General features: G+C 41.1%; 1 protein-coding gene across 1 annotated transcript; it reads right to left on the bottom strand.

Moving 5' to 3' along the window:
- Positions 1-1,017: 1,017 nt before the first annotated feature.
- LOC140856537 (7-deoxyloganetin glucosyltransferase-like) lies at positions 1,018-2,931 on the bottom strand. Its single transcript, XM_073254124.1, has 2 exons — positions 2,287-2,931; positions 1,018-2,184 (listed from the first exon to the last, which is right to left on the bottom strand). Exons 1-2 carry the CDS (start codon positions 2,792-2,794, stop codon positions 1,262-1,264), a joined length of 1,431 nt encoding a protein of 476 aa, XP_073110225.1. The 5' UTR covers positions 2,795-2,931; the 3' UTR covers positions 1,018-1,261.
- Positions 2,932-20,024: the final 17,093 nt, after the last annotated feature.

Genomic DNA, 20,024 nt, shown 5'->3' with positions numbered 1-20,024 from the left:
TGGATCTAAAAATCCCTAGACTCTAGGACGGAAGGTGACAAATATTTTGGTTAAGTTGGATAGTACAACAGCAATTAAAAAGGTAGATCGAGTCCCTTTGGATCAAGTCAGCATTACAAGCTAATGATGAAAAAAAATCATCCAAAAATTGGTTGGCCATGGAGCATGAGACAATAAAATCTGAAACGGCCAATGCGTTTCTGCCGCGCTGAAAGTTGGACCACTATTAGTCACTAGTGAAGAATGCCAAAAGCACTGAGAACGCGGAACTGCAACATTTATTTAGGAGCTGTTGCCGGAAATAATTGAAGGTCTAACACGACTGGTGCAAGCACTTGTTTTTGCGATTTTACTTGTGGCTGGACAATGAGGTACGTATGCATTGATATTTCAAGTCAATCCATCTGGCGCTACTTGTCACACTGTAGCAAACCATATGCCTGGATTGGATGCCATTCGCTAGCCAACACACGGTACGCGTTTTAAATAAGTCCCATGTGGATGTCAAGAGACGGTATTAGATTTACTGCGAAAGAAGGACGTACTTTAATGCAATGTTCATGGGTTCAGGTTGTATCTTTCACAAAATGCCTGATTTGAGATATTCCTCTTCTTTGATGGTGTCAATCATTGCATCATGATTTCACAGTTGATATCACAATATATATATATATATATATATATATATATATATATTCACCGAAAGAATCCAAACCTAATACTACCACTAAGTAATGGTCACGTCGGCAGCTATCTTTATCATTGATTTTAGGGAGCCAATGATACTTTCACTCATTATCCGATCCACAATCCTGATCTATGTATAGAGATTATTACCATTCTTATCCATCACATCTGGTCTCTCAATAAACAGTTATCTTATTATTTAATATATATCTGCATCTATATCTATCTATCTATTCGTATCTCTCAAGAAAAATAAATGCAGAAAAAAATTTGAAATAAATTAAAAAAAGTTTTGCAGATTAGACTTGGACCAGATCTGACCTTTTCCACTTGACTTGCAAAGGTAATTTTTGTTATTTTGCACATATTTTATTTTTTAATGTTCATAGTGTATTTATATGTAGCAGACTGTCATAATAAGTCCGATCTATTTTTTTTTAAAAAAAAAATTCTACGCTACCAACGAAGGATGCGTCAGAGTTTTTTATTATCCATATTACAACGACAGGGAACAAACTGTTCCGTTACTCCAAGTTCCATACATCTGATTACTTTAATCTACGCGAACACATCTTCAAAGCAGTGCTTCCTTGACCAACCTTTCGAAATTCTGAAAAGAGGAGCCACCTGGTTGCGTTGCTCTGGTTGCACTCTCCTTCCACTCCACCGCCCTCCTCTGCATCTCCTTTCCCTTCTCCCCTACCATCAACTCCCTCACCAACCTCTCCACATCCCCTCTCTTTACGTTGTTGTCAATCTCCATTCCAATGCCCCACTCCGTGCAGGCATACATGCAATTGGTCTGCTGCTCAGCAAAGAATGGCCAACTTATTGTCGGCACTCCACCGCATACACTCTCCAACATCGAATTCCATCCGCAATGAGTCAAGAACACTCCGATGGATGGGTGTGAGAGCACCGCCTCTTGGGGGCACCAGTTCGCTAGCAAACCCCTCTCCTTGGTCTCGTTCAAGAACTCTTGTGGAAGCACGGCTGTGTCTCCTTTCACGAGGTCAGGTCTGATCACCCACAAGAAATCATGCTTGCTGTCAGCCAGCCCCCACGCAAACTCGATCAGCTGCTCATTCGTCATCACCGTAATGCTTCCATAGTTCACGTACACGACCGATCCGGGCTCTCTCCCTTGGAGCCACTCCAAGCAAGTTGTGTCCTCCTTCCATAGGTTCGAGCTTATCGATGTTAAAGGGCCTGTGGTGATTTGGCGAGAGAGCAAGGATAAAGGGCCTATGGTGTAGATAGGAGGGAGCATCGATGCCATCGCATTCAATACAGGACGTTCAAATTCATCGAAGGTGTTTAATATGATCGCCGACCCCATGGATGATCTCTGGGCCTCACGATTACAGTAATTGAACATGATGTCCTTGGGGTCCAGTGTACGAAGGAAGGTGGGCAAGTCCCTTAGCCGGACATTCTTCATCCCCGGTATCCAATCGATGGGTTTGTCGAGATATCCGTTGGTGAGATCACTGGCATCTGCGCACCAATTAAGAGGAAAGAACAGTAATTATTGATGAATCGATATTAATGTGGTGGTATCTATTGGTTTAACTTGAGAAATTAAAGTTAGCTAGTAACCTTTGAGAGGAAAGATGCCTCTTTCCGTGAGATGTTGATAGTGGAGGTAGCCCATCATGCCACATGCACTAGTGGTCCAGAACAAGACCTTGGGGATTCGGAGCTCCTTCGCAGCATCGAGGGTGAAGCTCATGACCCCATCAGAAACTATGCATGACACCGTCGGTGTAGGAGAGGAAGGGTCGTTGAGCTTTGTTATAAGGTCACGGAAGGGGGGAAGGCAATTTTTTGGGATGGAATCGCAAAGGGAGGGGATGTCTTGGGTGGCATCCTCGTCGGTAGGAGGGAGGCCGTCCGGGATGGACTCGAAGCGGAAGTTCGGGAGGCTGTCGAGGGAGGAGATGGCTCCGGACCTGAGGAGGCGGTTGTGGTTGAAGTGGGTGTTGACAAAGGTGATGTAGAAGCCATGGTAATGGAGGAGCTTGGCTAGCTTAAGCATGGGGGTTATGTGGCCTTGGGCTGGGTAGGGGATGCACACTGCATGAGGCTTCTGTGGAATGGAACCCATATTTCCTCTCTCTCTCTCTCTCTCTCGCTCTCGCTCCCCTCTCTGCCTCTCTGTGCCTGCGCGCGCACCTGAAGGGCCTTTTTTTTCTTTATTTTGGTTCGAGGAGGCAGAAGGCTTGGGTTCTCTTTGGTTGATGTGAAGGGCTTGGTTAGCGGGCTTTATATAGCCGTAGGGAGAAGTGTCTTCTTGTTTAAAAAAATGCCGTAAGAAAAAGCGCCACGTCTCCTGGGGATTTTCTTTAATTATTTTTTAATATTTATTTTTTAAAATATCCTGTCACCAGCTTATCTCTGACTCTAGCATCTCCGCGTGAAATCATCATTTCAACTCATGATTTCACGGCCATTTAAGCCCACCTCGAGCCCAGCTGGTCAGATGAGACGGACAAAATTAAAATCGCCATTTGTACCTATAATTCCAGTAAAATCATCATTTGGATCGATAATTTCTTTGAAATCGCTATTTGCACCTGCAATTTCAGTGAAATCTTCATTTTAACCGACGATTTTTCTGAATTCGCCACTTAGGCAAGTGGTTTCAGTGAAATTGCGAGCCTAGTCCGTAATTTCTTAGCCCACCATCCAAATACCGAAATCGCCACTTCGGCCAGCAGTTTCAATGAAATCGCGAGCCCAGCCCGCGATTTCTCAACCCACCATCCAAACTCTCTGTGATTTACCCTATTCGCTTGGCACCAACGGACAGCACGGATGGATGAGAGTGGCGAAGCTGCATGCGATCGAAGGGTGGTGCGGGAGGCTGGGAGGAGCCATAGAGCAACTGTCTGGGGATGGTGTGGCCGGTGCTAGTGACTGGGGTGCGATATCGGAGATGCAAGGGCTGGAGGTGCTGTAGAGGGTGGGGTGCACGAAGCTGTGAGGGCCGTGCAGGGGACCGATGGGGTGGGTGAGGGCGGCGGTATGGGTGGGTGAGGGTGGCGAAGCAGGTAGATAAGGAGGGCGGCGAAGCCGCAAATGGTCGGGGCCAGTGCAAGAGGGTGGGAGGAGGTGACGAGCAGCGATCGGGGGGCGACAAGGGCGGCGTTGGGGGCGGTGTTGGAGGTACGATAGGCCCAAGCCACACACGGTCGGTGGCTATATGAGGGTCCACCGAGGGTAGGATGTTCGACGCAGAGTCATAGGAGGAGAACGTAGGAAGGAAGATTTTTTTATTAATAATAAAATAATTTATATAATTATAAAATATTATTTTAAAAAATAATTTACAAAAATGTGTGAGTTATGGGTGGATGCGGAGGAAGTGTAGGTCACGCTGGAGGGGTGGTCTATAGCACAGAGTCGTAGGAGTTTAAAATAAATTTTTAAATAATAAAAAAATATAAATTTTAAAAAATAATTTTTAAAAATGCATGGGTGGGTGTGGAGGAGCGGCAATTGGGTGGAGAAGCCGCAGGTGGTGTTCGGAGAGGGTATGGATGTTCGGCACAGAGGCGTGGAGAAAGAAGAAACGAAAAAAAATTAAAATACTAATAAAATATTATTTTTAAAAAATAATTTTGAAAAATGCATAGGTAGGTGCAGAAAAGTGGCGATCGGAGTGGAGGACCTCGCAGCCTTTTTTTTTAAAATTATTTTTTAAAATTAATATTTTATTATTATTTTAAAAATCTATTTTAAACTTTCACAGCTCTGTATCGAACATCCACAACCTCCCCTCCGGTGCTACCCGTGGCTCCTCCACCCGGCCACCACTCCTCTACGCCCATCCATGTATTTTTTAAAATTATTTTTTAAAAATAATATTTTATTATTATTTTAGAAATCTATTTTTTTTATTTCTTTTTTCTCCTTTCGAGGCTTTATGCCGAACACCCATCCCCCTCCAGCGCCACCCACCGCTCTTCTGCCCCGTTGCTGCTCCTCCATGCCCATCTACTCATTTTTTCAAATTATTTTTGAAAATTATATATTTTAATTTTTTAAAAAATAATAATAATATATGTAGGTGGGCACGAAAATTTATATAATAATAAAATATTATTTTTAAAAAATAATTTTAAAAAATACATGGGTGGGTGCAGAGGAGTGGTGGCCATGTGGAGGAGCTGTAGGTGACCTTGGAGGGGGGTGGATGTTCGGCATGGAGCCGTGGGAGGAGAAGAAAGGAAAGAAATTTTTTTTTAATATATTAAAAAATATTATTTTTAAAAAATAATTTTAAAAAATACTTAAGATCCAAAAAAATTTAAAAAATAATAAAATATTATTTTAAAAAATAAAATTAAAAAATGCTTAAAGTTGCTGGAACTAATCCCACTGGCTCTCGAGTGCACTCCTCGACGGACGATTTGTAATTGGAAGGCACTTAGTTTTAAATTATTTTTTAAATTAATATTTTATTGTTATTAATATTTTATTTTATTTTTTTATTGGGTTTCTTCCTCCTCCTTGGGTCTGAGCCGAACAAGCATCCCCCCACCCGCGGTGCCACCCATCACTCCTCCGCGCCTCTCCACGCCCCCTAGCCCCCCTTCCACGACTGCAACGTCCGCTGCTGCTCCGCGCACCCCCTCGGCCCCAAGCATGCCCGCCGCTGCTTCGCGCACCTCTCTGCCCCCTGCATGCATGCGGTCTCTTCCCATCCCGCATACCATCCTCCGCCTGTGCCATCCCATCCTCTGTCGGTGGGTTCTCCACGCCCATTCCCCTCCCACACCACCTGCGACTCATCCGTAAGCTGCCCACCGCTCCTCCACACCTCCCCTCCCCCTTCTCTCGTGCGACTTCTTCGTGCCACCCTTCGTCGGTCCCCAAACCCCACCTCCTCCCCTCCGCCACGGCTTCTCTGTGCCACCCCCATGCACCTACAGGTCTTTAGTTTTCCATTTGCTCAAAAAATAAAATAAAAATAAAAAATAAGTCAGCATCATGGTATTCGTTAAATCGTCGGTCCAATCTGCGATTTCAATGTAGACGATAAATTAAAAAATAAATTAGGGGAGAAAATATTTTTAAAAATAAAAAATAAAAATAAAAAAGAATCCGTGTTTTGGTGGGTTACCAGGGGCTGCGAGCGGTGCAAGTCAAATTGTCGATCAGCACCTGTCAGAAAACTATCGCATGGGTAAATGTGATATTTCCTGTGTATGTGTTGGAACGGATGGAGGGCGGTGGGCGGCCCGGAAAAGGTGGCCGACAGTCATACCTTACGTCCACATTTCAGACACGTGATTTTACGTGTTCCCATCTATGAGCTGTCCCGCTTGGTTGTTTGAACTCGAAAGCCCGTTAGTGCCGACTTAAAGCTGGGCTACCACCTGCGTAATCTGACCAGGGAAAATGCCCAACATCATCAATCTCTGGCGTATGATTACTTTCCCCTTCCAACTCCTTGCTCGGTGCACCGGTTCTACACGGGAGTGAATGACTGCCTAAATAACTTGCCCTTGATTAACACCTATGTATCTAATCCCGAATGGGGTCAGAATTAGCAAGACTCCCATGGTAATCAATAAATAATTATTAAGCCTGATATCACCGTTGCCATTTGGACGAAGGGTGCAGCGTTAGGGCCAACAAATAATGATCCGATTTATCAATTTGATCCATGCTTGACCTGTCATAAAAAGATTTGGATTTGATCTAAATAAGTTCAGATTATAAATAGATCAATCCATTTAATCTGTTTATTAAATGGGTCAGATTTGGATTCTGATATGCTAACCTGTTTAATCCGTTTATTAAATGGGTCTAGTTGGGTAAGGTCAACTGTAAAAATCGTTTATACCCATTTATTTCCATTTATGCCTTAGGGTTTCAACTTTTGATCATGTGGTGGGAAAAAAAAGTGGATCGCTCCTCCATTTGCAGTCCGCCTCATGCAGAGAGTAGCTACCTTCCTTTATGCTTGATGTCCACGCTAGACTCCAGGCTCCATTGTTAGGGTTTTGAGCTTTTCTCATTAGGGTTCTGAGTTTCTTTCTCTTTTACCTTCCTTTCTTAGATGGACCTTGGTTTCGATCTTCCATCGACAACTGAGTTTCTCTTGTTAGGGTTTCTTACTCTCTCTTCTTAGAAATCAGAAGATCACCAAGCCTCAAGGGAAAAAAGGAAAGAGAAGGCAAGAGAAGACGCACAGTAACACGATACATCTGTTGCTTTCTATTTTTCATCTTTATATATTTTTCATCTTGTTACCTCTTAATATTTTTCTGTTTTAAGATTTCTCTTCGGCGCCGCATCTCTCTTTGTGAACTATGAATCTTTGATCAAATATGTGGTATGCTTTTCCAGATGTCAACAAATGTGAACATAATATGCTTCTTTTATGCTGTTCAACATCTTTTATTTGCCCTTGTTTGTTTCTGACCTCCATGGCGGTCCTTCTATATCTCTTTCATCTTTCATTTTTCTAAGTAAAAAAGATTTATTGGGTTATTTTGCCCTTCTGTTTGATCCCAAGAGAATAAATAAAAAATGAGATTGCTGAAGATTAGGGGTGGCAATCAGATCGGATCGGATCATAAATAGATCGGATCAAATATAGATCGAATAAAAAAATATCAAATATGAATCCGATCGATTTATTAAACAGATCAGATTTTCAAATATGAACCTGACTCATTTAATAAACAGGTCATCCGATTCGATCCGTTTAACATGTTTATTAAACAGATAACATATCTAACTGATCCGATTCAATCCATTTAACTTATTTACTAAATAAATAATCTGTTTACTAGACCCAACCTGATCTGACCTGTTTAACTTTTTTGTTTAAAAAAATTAATTATTTTTGGGCCTTGGGCCCAATACTATTTGAATTTTAATCTGTTAGTTCAAACCAAGAGATAATCCATCTCATAATATGAACTATTAATCAACCAAACACAAAACTATGAATCAAAAACTCAACCAAATCCACATAGAATTAGAAAAAAAATGCAACGATTAACTTAATCAACCAAATATGAACTACTAAATTTCACATAATATGAATCAAAAACTCACGAATCAAAACTATGAATCAGAAACTCACATAATATGAACTATTAATAAACTAAATCCACAAATTTCACATATCCAACATAGAATCAGAAACTCAACCAAAACTATGAAGACCAACAATTAACTTAATGCTGATATCTACTATTCTCCTAAAGCAAAATCCTAAAAAAGGAAAACAAATCGAATATATCAGTGAAAATCAAAAAATAGGAAAAATAAATCGAATGTTAACCAAGCTTCAAATAAAACCCTAAAGTGAAAAAAATAACCCAAAAAACTTATCAAAAAATAGGGAAGAACCGATACCTAGATCGAAATGGAGGGGAGGAGAAGAGAGAGTCTTTAGATCTCTATGATGGGGCGGCAGTGGATGAGGGACTCCTCATCATTTTTTTTCTCCTGCAGCTTCTCCGTACCTTACCCCCACCGCACAACCACAATCGGCCCCCATCCGCCCGTGCCACACCCCTACAACCCCCTGCCCGTTACTCCTCCATGGCCCCTGGGGGCCCCTTCCGTTGCAACCCATGGCTCCATACGACCACCACCTCTAGCCTTGGCGAAGCCCGCACCCCGTGCCCCCACACTCCACATGACCCACACCACCTGCCAGCCTCAGTGCTCACACCTGTTGCCCCATAGTCCCTCCCCTCCGCCTGTCTTCTGCCCTCACTGTCGATATAGACGACTGGCAAAGCCTGCACCTCATGCCCCCATGGCTCTGCGCGACCCACACCGCCCCCTGACCCCGGTGCCCACACCCGATGCCCCGTATTGCCTCTCCTTCGCACGTCTTCTGCCCTCACCACTAGTACAGACGAGAAAAACAAACAAAAATGAGGAAGACGAAATGGGGCAAGCGAAAGAGGAAGAGGAAATGGGGGTGCCCTCACCACCATTTGGTCGGCCAAGAGCAAGAGGAAGAGCAAGCGGAAGAGGAAGAGGAAATGGGGGCGCCTCCTCAGCCAGGTCGAATGGTCATCCGCTGAGGGTTTGAAGAAAAAAATGAAAAATCAGACTTTTTTAGCCTTTTCGATCGCGCTTCACATTTTAAACAAGCTGCCGCTGGCTACCCTAAGCCTTAGATCTAAACAGGCTACCATATCTAATCAGGCCCGGCCAAAAGATTAAATGGGTTAAACAGGTTAAACAAGTCAAGCATCTACAACCTGAACCCGATCTGATTATTAAACGGATTAAACAGGCCAACCGTTTACAACCTGAACCTATTTAATCCAAACCCAAGTCTATTTCAGGTGGGTCGAATAGGGATCAGATTGATAGGTTGGATCGATTTTTGCCACCCTTACTGAAGATTTCATATTAATCCTTACAAAAGTACACATTTTTGTTAGTTGCTTATATTGCTTCTTTTGATTTCAAACTCCATTGTTTTTTTTTTTCAAACTAAATAGAGATGCTAAGTTTTTCAGTCTTCCAGTAACCTGATACTAATAGCACTCTGGAAGTCCATGATATAGGTTTGGCCACTTCTTAACATAGATAGTAAAATTTTGATTAAAAAAAAAAACTGCATCTCAAGGTCTGATAGTTTGATTTCAGCAAACTATATGCATTACTATAAATAAATGATCTTTGAATTTTGATGTCTGAAATGAGTTGGAAAATAATGTTGAATGATTTTTTTAAACAACTCTAACAGTGCAAGATCTGATTTTATATTTTATGCTAAATCAAATTGTCCATGCAACTATGTCTATGCTCATCCTTTATTTGGTATAGATCAGGGAATGGGTATTCACTACTTATTCTTGAATCGCATAATTTTCTAGTTTTTAAAATGTATTCTTTGTTTCATATTCTTTTTCTCTTGTGTTCCTTTGCTAACTACTTAATTTTGTGCTTATAGGTTCAAATACATTTGGGAAATTGAAGTAGCAAGCAATGCAAACGAGTTGATCATGGTTATGGATACTTCTTTGAGACATTGTTTTGGTGCAGAGTTCAATGGTCTTTCTTCTCACTTACTAATTCTTTTTTTGCCACATCTTCAAAGGCCTTGGTTGCTCTTATGTTGGGGTTTTCTCATTTTCTATTGGATATTCTCTATTTCGTCCGGTATGGAACTCTTGTTTGGATATTCTCTGTTGCAAATTATCAAAGGGTTTGTTTTGATTACAGCGGTGGTAAGGGTCCATCATCTAGTTTTTTGTGTGTGGCAGGCATGTGGTTGTTTGCGTTATGGCAGTAGTTGTAACAGATTAATTTTTAAAATTCTGGACCTTGGTAATGGAAAATCTGCTCTCTAAGAAAGATGCCTTGATGCAACTTTTATTTGGGAATAGTTATGTATGTTATAAGCAAGTTTGATCAGCATAAATATTCTTTAGTCATGCCTCCTTCTATTCCTGTTCCAATATTTCACATCCAACCTTCTATATGCATTGGTTTCAGCAGACTAACCTCAATGTTGCAAGGCTCTCGGTCAGTCTATCAAAGGCACTGATTGGAACTGGATTTCCAATCAAAGTCCAATATATCAGAAATCCAATGCTCGAGACATGGCACTGGTTATTAATTATCATGCTGATGTTTAATTTGAAATTTCTTTCCTTGACTAATACTCATCACATGAAAAAAACACTGCAGGCATGGGTACCATATCATCCTGCGCGAGGGAAGGAAGAATTAATCACCTCTTCGGTCATGACCTTCAGAAGTACCACTCAGAATTCACAAGAACATATGGGGATGGAAAGAATGTTTTTTATTCTCATGACCTGGCATAAAGAATGGATGAGGCCTATATATTAATGCTGTGTGGCTTTCTGGAGAGTTTTCTTGTTAAATTATATGAAATGTTCTTTTCGATGAGACGTTATCACTGACATTGTGACGTTTAGTCAGAGATGTATATTTGAATTGACTCAGAATGATTCTGGTCATCTTCCAACGCTGTTTAGCAGGTATTTATGCTTGAACCAGATGCAGCCTAAATGAAACTCGCAACATAGCAGGCTGCCATTTTCTCTCAGGTCTGTTAGTGAGTAAAGAGGTAAACTGGGTTAAGTTGGGTAATATAAATAAATTATTTATTTAATAAATAGATTAAATAGATCAGATCGGATAATCTATTTATTAAATAGGATAGATATAGATTTTAATATCTGATCTGTTTAATATTAGATCAGATTCAGATTTAGATATTTTTTATCTAATCCACATTTGATCCGATCCATTTATGATCCAATCTGATTCGATTGCCACCTCTATGCAGCATTTGATTCAAGCAGACGTTTCTCGACCCTCATGAATTATTTTGGGTACAACATAATAGATCAATGGGGATTAGCCCTTCTTGGTCTCAAAATAATATGCAAGGCATAACTTTTCGCAACCGTAGAAAATAGATGGCTATTAAATAAGATGATCCATAAATGCATAACGTGTCATAGATGACATGCGTGTTTGATGGCTATCCAATCGTTTGATGGTGGCCATCGAGGACAGCTGTGATCTTGGTTGAAGATATGATGCTTTATTAAATTTGGATAGTGCTAAAGCTGGAAAAGAATTTGGGCACCTTTTAGGGAAGAATTGTAGGCCCAACAAATGTTAGTTAGAAAGCAATTTATTCAATAGCCGAAAGGCACACCAAAAAAAAATGCAGGAACCAAACACCGCTCGATTTATAGCCATCCGAAGATATTAACATAATATTCGAAACTTGTTTTTCATTACATATAATCTCTAGGTCTAGAATGCTTCGGCTCAGTGGGACTTGGCATCTTTGGAACCAGGACAAGATGAGTTGGCCTAGCATTAGGCATGTGAGTAATAGAAAAGTATTGTGGATCTATACCTCGGCCTCGGCTGTTACATCCTTGACACCGACTGAGCTTTGGAACATTAATACTTATTAGAAGAGTTAACAGTAGTACCTGCTTCTTAGCCCAATTTTGATTCTCCATATCTTTGGACGACCTACTATAGCTCGTACATAACTAACCAATCTCAAACAACCTAGCATCAACACATGCATGGTCTCTAGAACCTCGGATCCGGACGATCTATTATAGGTCATCCATGGCCGATCTATGGTTCTTGCTACCAGATTCATCTCTCTCTCAAATTGAAAAAGTTCAGATGGAGTGGAATTCCTTTGCGACTGAGTCTCCCATAAAAGAAAAATATCTCATTTGAATCAATCTATGCAAACAAATTCAGAAAGCTATCTAGACTCCGAGATGGATACGACTCCAACTCTTCCTCTATAAATAAAGGAGCTTCGGGACCCTCAAGGTAGGCTCTCGACTCCCTACTCTTTCCTCTTATTATTCTCCATCTCCTAACTTGAGTGTCGGAGGGTCTTCATCGGAGAATACCCCGGTGAGGACTTCTTTACAAGTATTCAGGTAGAGCTCTAGTGGTGGTTCCACCTCGACCACATCCACCTCGGTGGCCGATCTCAGACGGAGAGATCAAAAGCAACACTTGACGCTAGAGGAAGGGCCCCTGATTGATTTCGAGATCCAATTTTGAGAGGAGAAAGCTCACCACCAAAAATCATAAGGATGTGAAGGGATGCATCGAATGCATCGTAATGCTCCAATAGTAGGCAGGCCATCAACGTTCAGCCGATCAATGCACCACCACCATCGATTCAGGAGAACTTCCCACCGGCAGGACCAGTATTTTCTTAAGACCAATACAATAGCCTCGTTCAGCAGGTGCAAGTAAAGGTGTCAATGGATTGGATTATACCTAAATCTAACTACAATCCAAAATATTTTGGACTAAAAAATTTGGCTCCAAAATCGAACCAAATATTCTACTAGTCCAATCCAATCCAATCCAAAAAATTTGGATTGAATTGAACTGAATTTTTGGACTTCTACATACATTAGACTGTAATTTGGATCATAATTTAAAAATAAGTTATATGAATTCGAAATATATACTACTTATAGGTATTCTATAATATCATCCTACATCTAACTAATATTATAATAGCAATAGATAAGAAATAAAAAATATAAATTTCAATATCAAGGATCTCAACAAGTCATACTATAATAGCATCATATCAAAAATATAAGTTTTAAATTTTTAAGAAAAACTACATTGCCAAAATATAAAGAAACTAAACTTGAATTACACACACAGATATATAAATATATAAATATATATATATATATATATATCCAAAAATCCAAACTAGAAGAATGGATTGGATTTAGTTTGGACCCATAGTTTGGATTTTGGATTAGATTTGAATTTTATAACATTAAATCCAAGTCCAAAGTCTAAAATTTTTAAACATTGGCTCCAAATCTAAAACTAAAGTCCAAAAATCTGATTCAATCCTGTAGTTCGGTTTGGATCAATTTGGATTTTGAATTTTCTCCAATTCACTTACACCCCTAGGTGCAAGTACTTTCGGCTACAGTGAGAGGGATGCAACAGAATAGTGAACCTTGTCCTGCCCCTGAGAATCCGTGGTCAGCCTGAGGGAGATCAGTAGACCGACCTCCACATAGTCCAAGGGCAGGAGTCAATCGATATAGCCGACCTAATCATCCACTCTGCCATAGACCTAGGCAATCACCAACCCCGATCTTGAGAAGGAATTCTACTTCAGATCATGTTTCTCCTCAGCACCGTCCAACCTGGGAGGACAACCTGGAAAGGAAGTTCCAGGGGATGCAATGGTGGATTGACGTGCTACAAGCATCGAGGTAGCCAGATGATGATCTGGGATTCGACATCGACACATCGTTCACTCAGAGAATTATGAATGAACCCCTGCCACCTCGATTCAAGATGCCTCAAGTGGAGCTCTATGACAGAACTGCTGACCCCGTGGATCATCTGAACAATTTTTGATCTCTCATACTTTTGCAAGGGGCTAATGATGCAATCTTTTGCCAAGCTTTCCCCTCGACTTTGAGGAAGGCTGCTTGCCACTGGTGTTTAAATCTGCTATCAAGCTTTGTAGACTCCTTCTATCAGTTGAGTCGGCTGTTCGTCGCATACTTCATCAGCAGCCTTCGATAGTGTCACAACTCGAACTTCCTTGTTAGCATCAAGAAAAGGGAGAATGAGCCTCTCTGGGACTACAACAACTATTTCAACACCATAACCTTAGAGGTACGGAACTTTGATCAATCCGTAGCGATGACCACATTGAAGACCGGGCTTCTTCAGAATGACCTCCTCTTCTCACTCAACCTGAACTATCCCAAAGACTTTGCTGAATACTGGAATGGATGGAGAGGTATGCTCAAGCTGAGGAAGCTTGGGATGGGCAAGAGGAGAACCTCGGTGCTAGATCATAGCTGAATGTCGGGCAAGAGAAAAAGAAGGACTATCGATGAATGCAGCATCGATGCATGGAACCGAGGTCTCGTCATTCTCAAATCCCATCTTGGGGCAAACGACCTAGATCCCCTGCAACACCTTGCCGGTCTAGGACTCTACGTTGAAGTTTCATTACTTTACTCCACTCAACACTTTTCGAGCTCAGATACTGATGGAGATAGAGCGGCAGGAAGAGCTCTCCCGATCGAAGACGATGGACGTCGCTCTGACTTGAGCGAGAAACTTAAAAAAAGTACTGCATATTTCATAAGGACCACGAACATGATACAGAAGAATGGTGGCAGCTCAAAGAGGAGTAGAGGCACTCATCTGATGTGGGTATCTTCGGTGCTACATTGATGAACGATAGATTCCAAGTAATCCGCATGGTAAGCCTCCTCGATAAGAAAATCCTCATAGAGACCAACCAATAGCAGGGGAGATCTGTATAATTTCTAGGGGGCAGCTCGACTGTGGCACCTCTGATCTTAGCCAAGCTGAAGAAAAAGAGCTAAAGAAGAGGAACATTGGTGATAAGATCACCTTCTCTAAAGTCAATCTAAATGGAATAAAACATCCACATGACGATCCTGTAGTTGTTTCTTTAAATATTTTCAATTTCGATGTACACTGAGTCTTAATTGATAATAAAAATTTTATAGATATTTTGTTTTATGATACATTTATCCATATGAACTTGAATTCTGAGCTACAAGCCCTCTGTTCTATAGGCCAATACTAACGTATTTGCTTGATTGACTTTCGATATATCAGGTATCAACTCCCGTAGGTCATAATTCATCAGCTTAATATGGATCCAAAGCATCGTCCGATCAGATAAAAGAAATACAATTTTGATTTCGAGCGACAAAATGCCATATAAGAAGAGGTGGACAAGCTTTTAAAGGTAGGGATCGTTCGAGAAGTCTGTTACTCGAAATGGTTAGCCAATGTTATCCTCATTAAGAAGGTTAATGGAAAGTGATGTGCATGCATCTATTATACCAACCTCAATAAGGCATATCCAAAGGATAACTACCCTCTGTCTCGCATTGATCAACTGGTGGGTACAATCTCAGGGCATCAGCTCTTATCTTTCATGGATGTATTCTTTGGATACTACCAGGTTTGAATGACCCCCAAAGATGAGGAGAAGACCTCTTTTATCACTGATCATGATCTTTTTTGCTACAGAGTCATATCATTCAGTTTCAACAATGTAGGTGCGACCTACCAACGGCTCGTCAACAAGATCTTCAAAGAGTAGATCAGTAAAAATATGAAGGTGTATGTGGATGATATGTTAGTCAAAAATAGAACTGTCGAGCATCACATCACCAACCTCGAGGAGACATTCATCATACTGCAGCACTTTCAAATGAAGCTTAACCCTAGTAAGTGCGAGTTTGGCATCACCTCTAGTAAATTTCTTGATTTCATGGTGTCTCAACGAGGGATCAAAGCAAATTCAGAAAAAGTTTAAGCTCTTTAAGAAATGAAACTTTCAAGAATGATCAAAGTATAGTACCTCACTGAGAAAATTACAACTTTGAGCAAGTTTCTCTCAAGGTCGACCGAAAGGAGCCTCTCTTTCTTCAAAGCTCTCGAATAGGTGAAAAACTTTCTATGGTCGGATGAGTGTCAAGCTGTATTTGATGACCTAAAAAGATACCTCACCTCATCTCCCCTCTTCAAAAAGCTAGAACCTGGAGAAGTGTTGTACTTGTACCTTGCCATTTCACCCTCAGCGATCAGTTCAGTCTTCATCCAATCGGAGGCCAAGGTGCAGAAGCCAATCAACTATGTCAGTCGGGTGCTCCATGATGTCGAGACTAGATATACGAAGCTTGAGAAGGTGGCCTATGTTCTCATGATATCTTTTAAAAAGCTACACCCATACTTTCAAGCACATACCATCGCTGTTCTCACCAACCAACCCATCAGATCAATACTCCATCGACTTGATGCTTCAGGACCACTAGCTAAGTAAGCCATCGAGCTAGGAGAATTCAGCATCAAATACCAACCTTAACCATCCATCAAAGCTCAAGTGTTGGCTAATTTCATCCTAAAATATACCATCCTAGGTGAGGAACAAAATGGTGAGGAGGCAACTCCAATGATCGATGAATGCTGGGTTCTCCATGTAGACAGTTCTTCAAACACTAAGGGCTTGGGAGCTAGATTGATCTTGACTAGCCCAGATGGAGCAGTTGCAGAGTATGCACTCTGATTTAGATTCTTTGCCTCCAATAACAAAGCTGAATATGAAGCACTAGTGACTGATCTGAGAATGGTAAAGGAATTGAGAGTTTGGCACCTCAGGGTTCATAGTGATTCACAGCTTGTCGTCAGTCAAGTTCAGGGAGAATATGAAGTGAAAGAGCCGAATATGATAAAATATTTATAAAAGATTAAGAATTTAGCCTCCAACTTCATCACCATGAACATCCAACAAATATCCAGGATAGAGAATGTACGAGCTGATCTCCTCTCAAAGCTCGCAACGCTCGGTGCGGCTGATCTGAAAAGAGGTTCTTATCTTGAAACTCTTAAAAAGTCAAGTATTGAAGAGCCTTCCATGATATAAACAGATCCCAAGCCGAGCTGGATAGATCCAATCTTGCGCTACCTGCAAGACAGGGTGTTGCCCGTTGATCGAGATAAAGCAAAGAAGTTGAGGCACCTAGCATCCTAATACCTTGTCTACGATGGAAGATTATACAAAAGGTCCTTCACCTTGCCCATACTTCAGTACCTCCATCCCTTAGAAGCTGAATATATCCTATGAGAAGTTCACGAGAGGATCTGTGGCAATCACTTGAGGGATAAGGCCCTTACCTATAAGGTGTTACGATAGGAGCTTCTCATCTTGAAGAGTCTCGAATCAGTAGTATGACTGCAAATAAAGGATGCATGTATAAATATCTCTGAATACAAATATACCCTGAATTTAAAAATTAAACACCTTTGACTTATCAGAAACATCTTCTATGCAGCATCACGAGCCCTCGACGACCAACTGGAAAACTCGTTCATCGACCTCAGCATCAATCATCGGACGATCTCGATGATGACATGAGACACCCCAAGCTCCTTAAATATCCTGCAAAATTAATTTTGAATAATAAATATTGATTCTAAAATGGTAAAAAAAATTAAAAATATTGCTCGAAGATCTAGTACTTATATGCGGCTCTGAATGAGCACTAGCTCACAATCCTCTGGTCAAATCGAAGGTATCGAGAGCCGGATGGGTCCTCTACCATAATGCTGAGGCTCAGAACTGGCCACTGCTCTATGTGACTGTGGGGTTAATGGTGATCCCACATCGTCCAAATCTGAGAGTAGCAAAAGATCATAAAAAATATTATATCAGATAGTAAAAAATAAAATAACCTAATAAAAAATTTTTAGTGCTAGATTTTATCCCATAGTGCGGATGCTACAAAACCTATGAGCTGCCCACATGAGAGCTCTCTCCCTCGGAGCTCTGTTCTCTGAAGCTCTCTCCTCGACTAGCATGGCTCTGTCCTCTAGAAGTACTCATTATATAATCTCTAAAAATAAAAATAAATAGATTTATGGATTAATTGTTGGGAATAGTGTCTCAAAGCCAATCGTCAGCCTGTTGACGGTTGTGCTCCTTTTTGTATTAGTACATGAATTATAAATAAATAAAAATTATTTTGATATTTATTCATCACAAATGTTTCATCTTCTAATGAACTCCTGTGTTGTGGTGAAGTCCTTAGGACTATTTAGACTCGACAAAGGAGGATTTGTCGCTTAGTCCTTAAACATGTTCGCGATCAAATGATACGTTGTTACCAAGGACGACAACGTTTATCGAGCATAGATCGTTGTGTGCCATATGGGTTGGTTGTCCTCATAACCAAAGAGTGTGGAGACACTGGTATGGCATACAGGTGAGATGTAATGGTACATCTGCACTGAACGTGACCAACTCCGGAGCTATTTCTGCTGTCAAGATTTGCTCCGATAGGATATGGGTATAAATGTCCCTCCGACCTGAGACCGCCACGGTGACTTACAAGCAACTCACTGCACTTAGGTACTGGACTACCTGAATTTCTAATTCAGTGACGGAAGGTTGCTGGGTGTAGTCAAGTACTTGACTTGTCGGTGCGTGTGTCAAGATGGGATTGACCACTCCAGTTTAGGAGCTGTGTACAGTCGTGTTTCAATTTAGCAAAACCTTGACCAGGGTAGTCCTAGTGAGGAGTCACAGGACTAATTGAGTTGAGCACGATTCGGATGATATCATCAGGGTTGACAGTTTAACCCTGAGTCGTCCTAAACACAGGGGTCAAAAGGGATGAATTATACGGTAACCATATTCACGTAGGTTCTGAATGTTACGATTGCGATTATTTGACCTATCCGGTCGTCGGATACCATTGCTAGATGGTCACTTCGATTAGTACAGGAATTGGTTCCTGTGCTACCGGTTTAGGTTCGAACCTGCAGGGTCACACACATTAGAGGTTCTTTTCTGATCTGATGGCTGATTATGAGTCTTATCTATTTGGGACTCATGAGTGAGAATTAGGATTCTCTAATCATGAGTTTCACACATTTTGGGTACCGGGGTCAAAATTTTGAATTTCAAATTTTGAATTTGAAATTTGAACTCTTTGATCAGGATTTCATATCGATGGTCTCTGATGCCTGATTGCCCATCGGATTTGGACTCAATATTTATGAGAGGTTTAATTAGTGATTTAATCACTAATTAACTCAATTTGATTGAGTAATTATTTTTGGATCAAGTCTAAATTGAATTGGATTCAGTTTGGATTGACCCGATTAGGTTAAATGTTGACCTAATCGCTAAGGTGGTTTAGTCTCTGATTTGATCAGGGGTTAGGTTTAGTTAATTTCTGATTTGATTAGAATTTTATTGAGCCTAATTAAGTCTAATTATGTTGGGTTTAATCTGGTCTAATTGTGCTTAACCTATTTTAAACTAGGTTGGCTCAATTTGAATCAAACCACCTTATTTTTAAATTCCCTGTGACACCCAACTTCCTTGCCCCCATTTGTATTCACGAGAAGAAACTTCTCGTGAAATTTTTCTCACGCAAAACCCTTCCCCACGCCCTCATTTTTGTACCATATGGATGGATAAAATAATTAGTTAGCCATTCAAATTCAAAGCATGTTTGAATTTGAATGGATAACTTATCACTTGCCCTTTCATCCTTATCCATTTTGTGCGCCACATTACTTACACGAGAAAAGGTTTCTCGTGAAACATTTTCTATGCACAAAGAGCCACGCCCCTTCTCTTCTTACGCCCAAAAGGATAGGGATAAGTTGATTTTCGTTTGAATTCAAATTTGATTTGAATTCAAATGTGTAACCTCTTGTCTTTATCCTCTCACGCGGATAAGACACGTTCGATGTTGTTTTAAAAAGAGGAGAAAGGTGGGACGTGCCTAAGAAATTTTAGGAGAGAAACTTTGGGGCGTGAGGAAGGCTTCTGCGTAAGGTGAAGGTCCAAAACCTTCCGAGAGAAAAAGAAAGAAAAGAGAGAAAATTGGGCGCAGGGTTTTTGGTGTGTACCCTAGGGTTTCTACCTAGGGTTCGGGAAGTGAGATTGTGTGCCACGAGTGTCGTGAGTCCACCAAATTTCAGAGAGAGATCCATCAGCCTCTCAAGCAATTGTGCAGACGATCGGAGCATCCAAAAGTCGGCACACATCGATCGAAGGAGTTCGATCAACATCTGCCATCAAAAGGGTGAAACCACGAACTAGCATTCGTGAGGAGCTGATCAGACGGGCTTCGTGTGGACGATCCGCAGAGGCCAGATATTTGTGTGGCTACGATGTGACGATCAGAGCCCCCCGATGATCAATTGCGGTGATCGACTACCCGCAAAAGGTGATGTGTTCTAAACACAGTACTGTAAAATGT

This window comes from Elaeis guineensis, chromosome 3 (assembly GCF_000442705.2).
Source record: "Elaeis guineensis isolate ETL-2024a chromosome 3, EG11, whole genome shotgun sequence".
NCBI classification, from domain to species: Eukaryota; Viridiplantae; Streptophyta; class Magnoliopsida; order Arecales; family Arecaceae; genus Elaeis; species Elaeis guineensis.
Note: the sequence above shows the minus strand (reverse complement) of the source record. Positions and strands in the feature narration are given on the sequence as shown.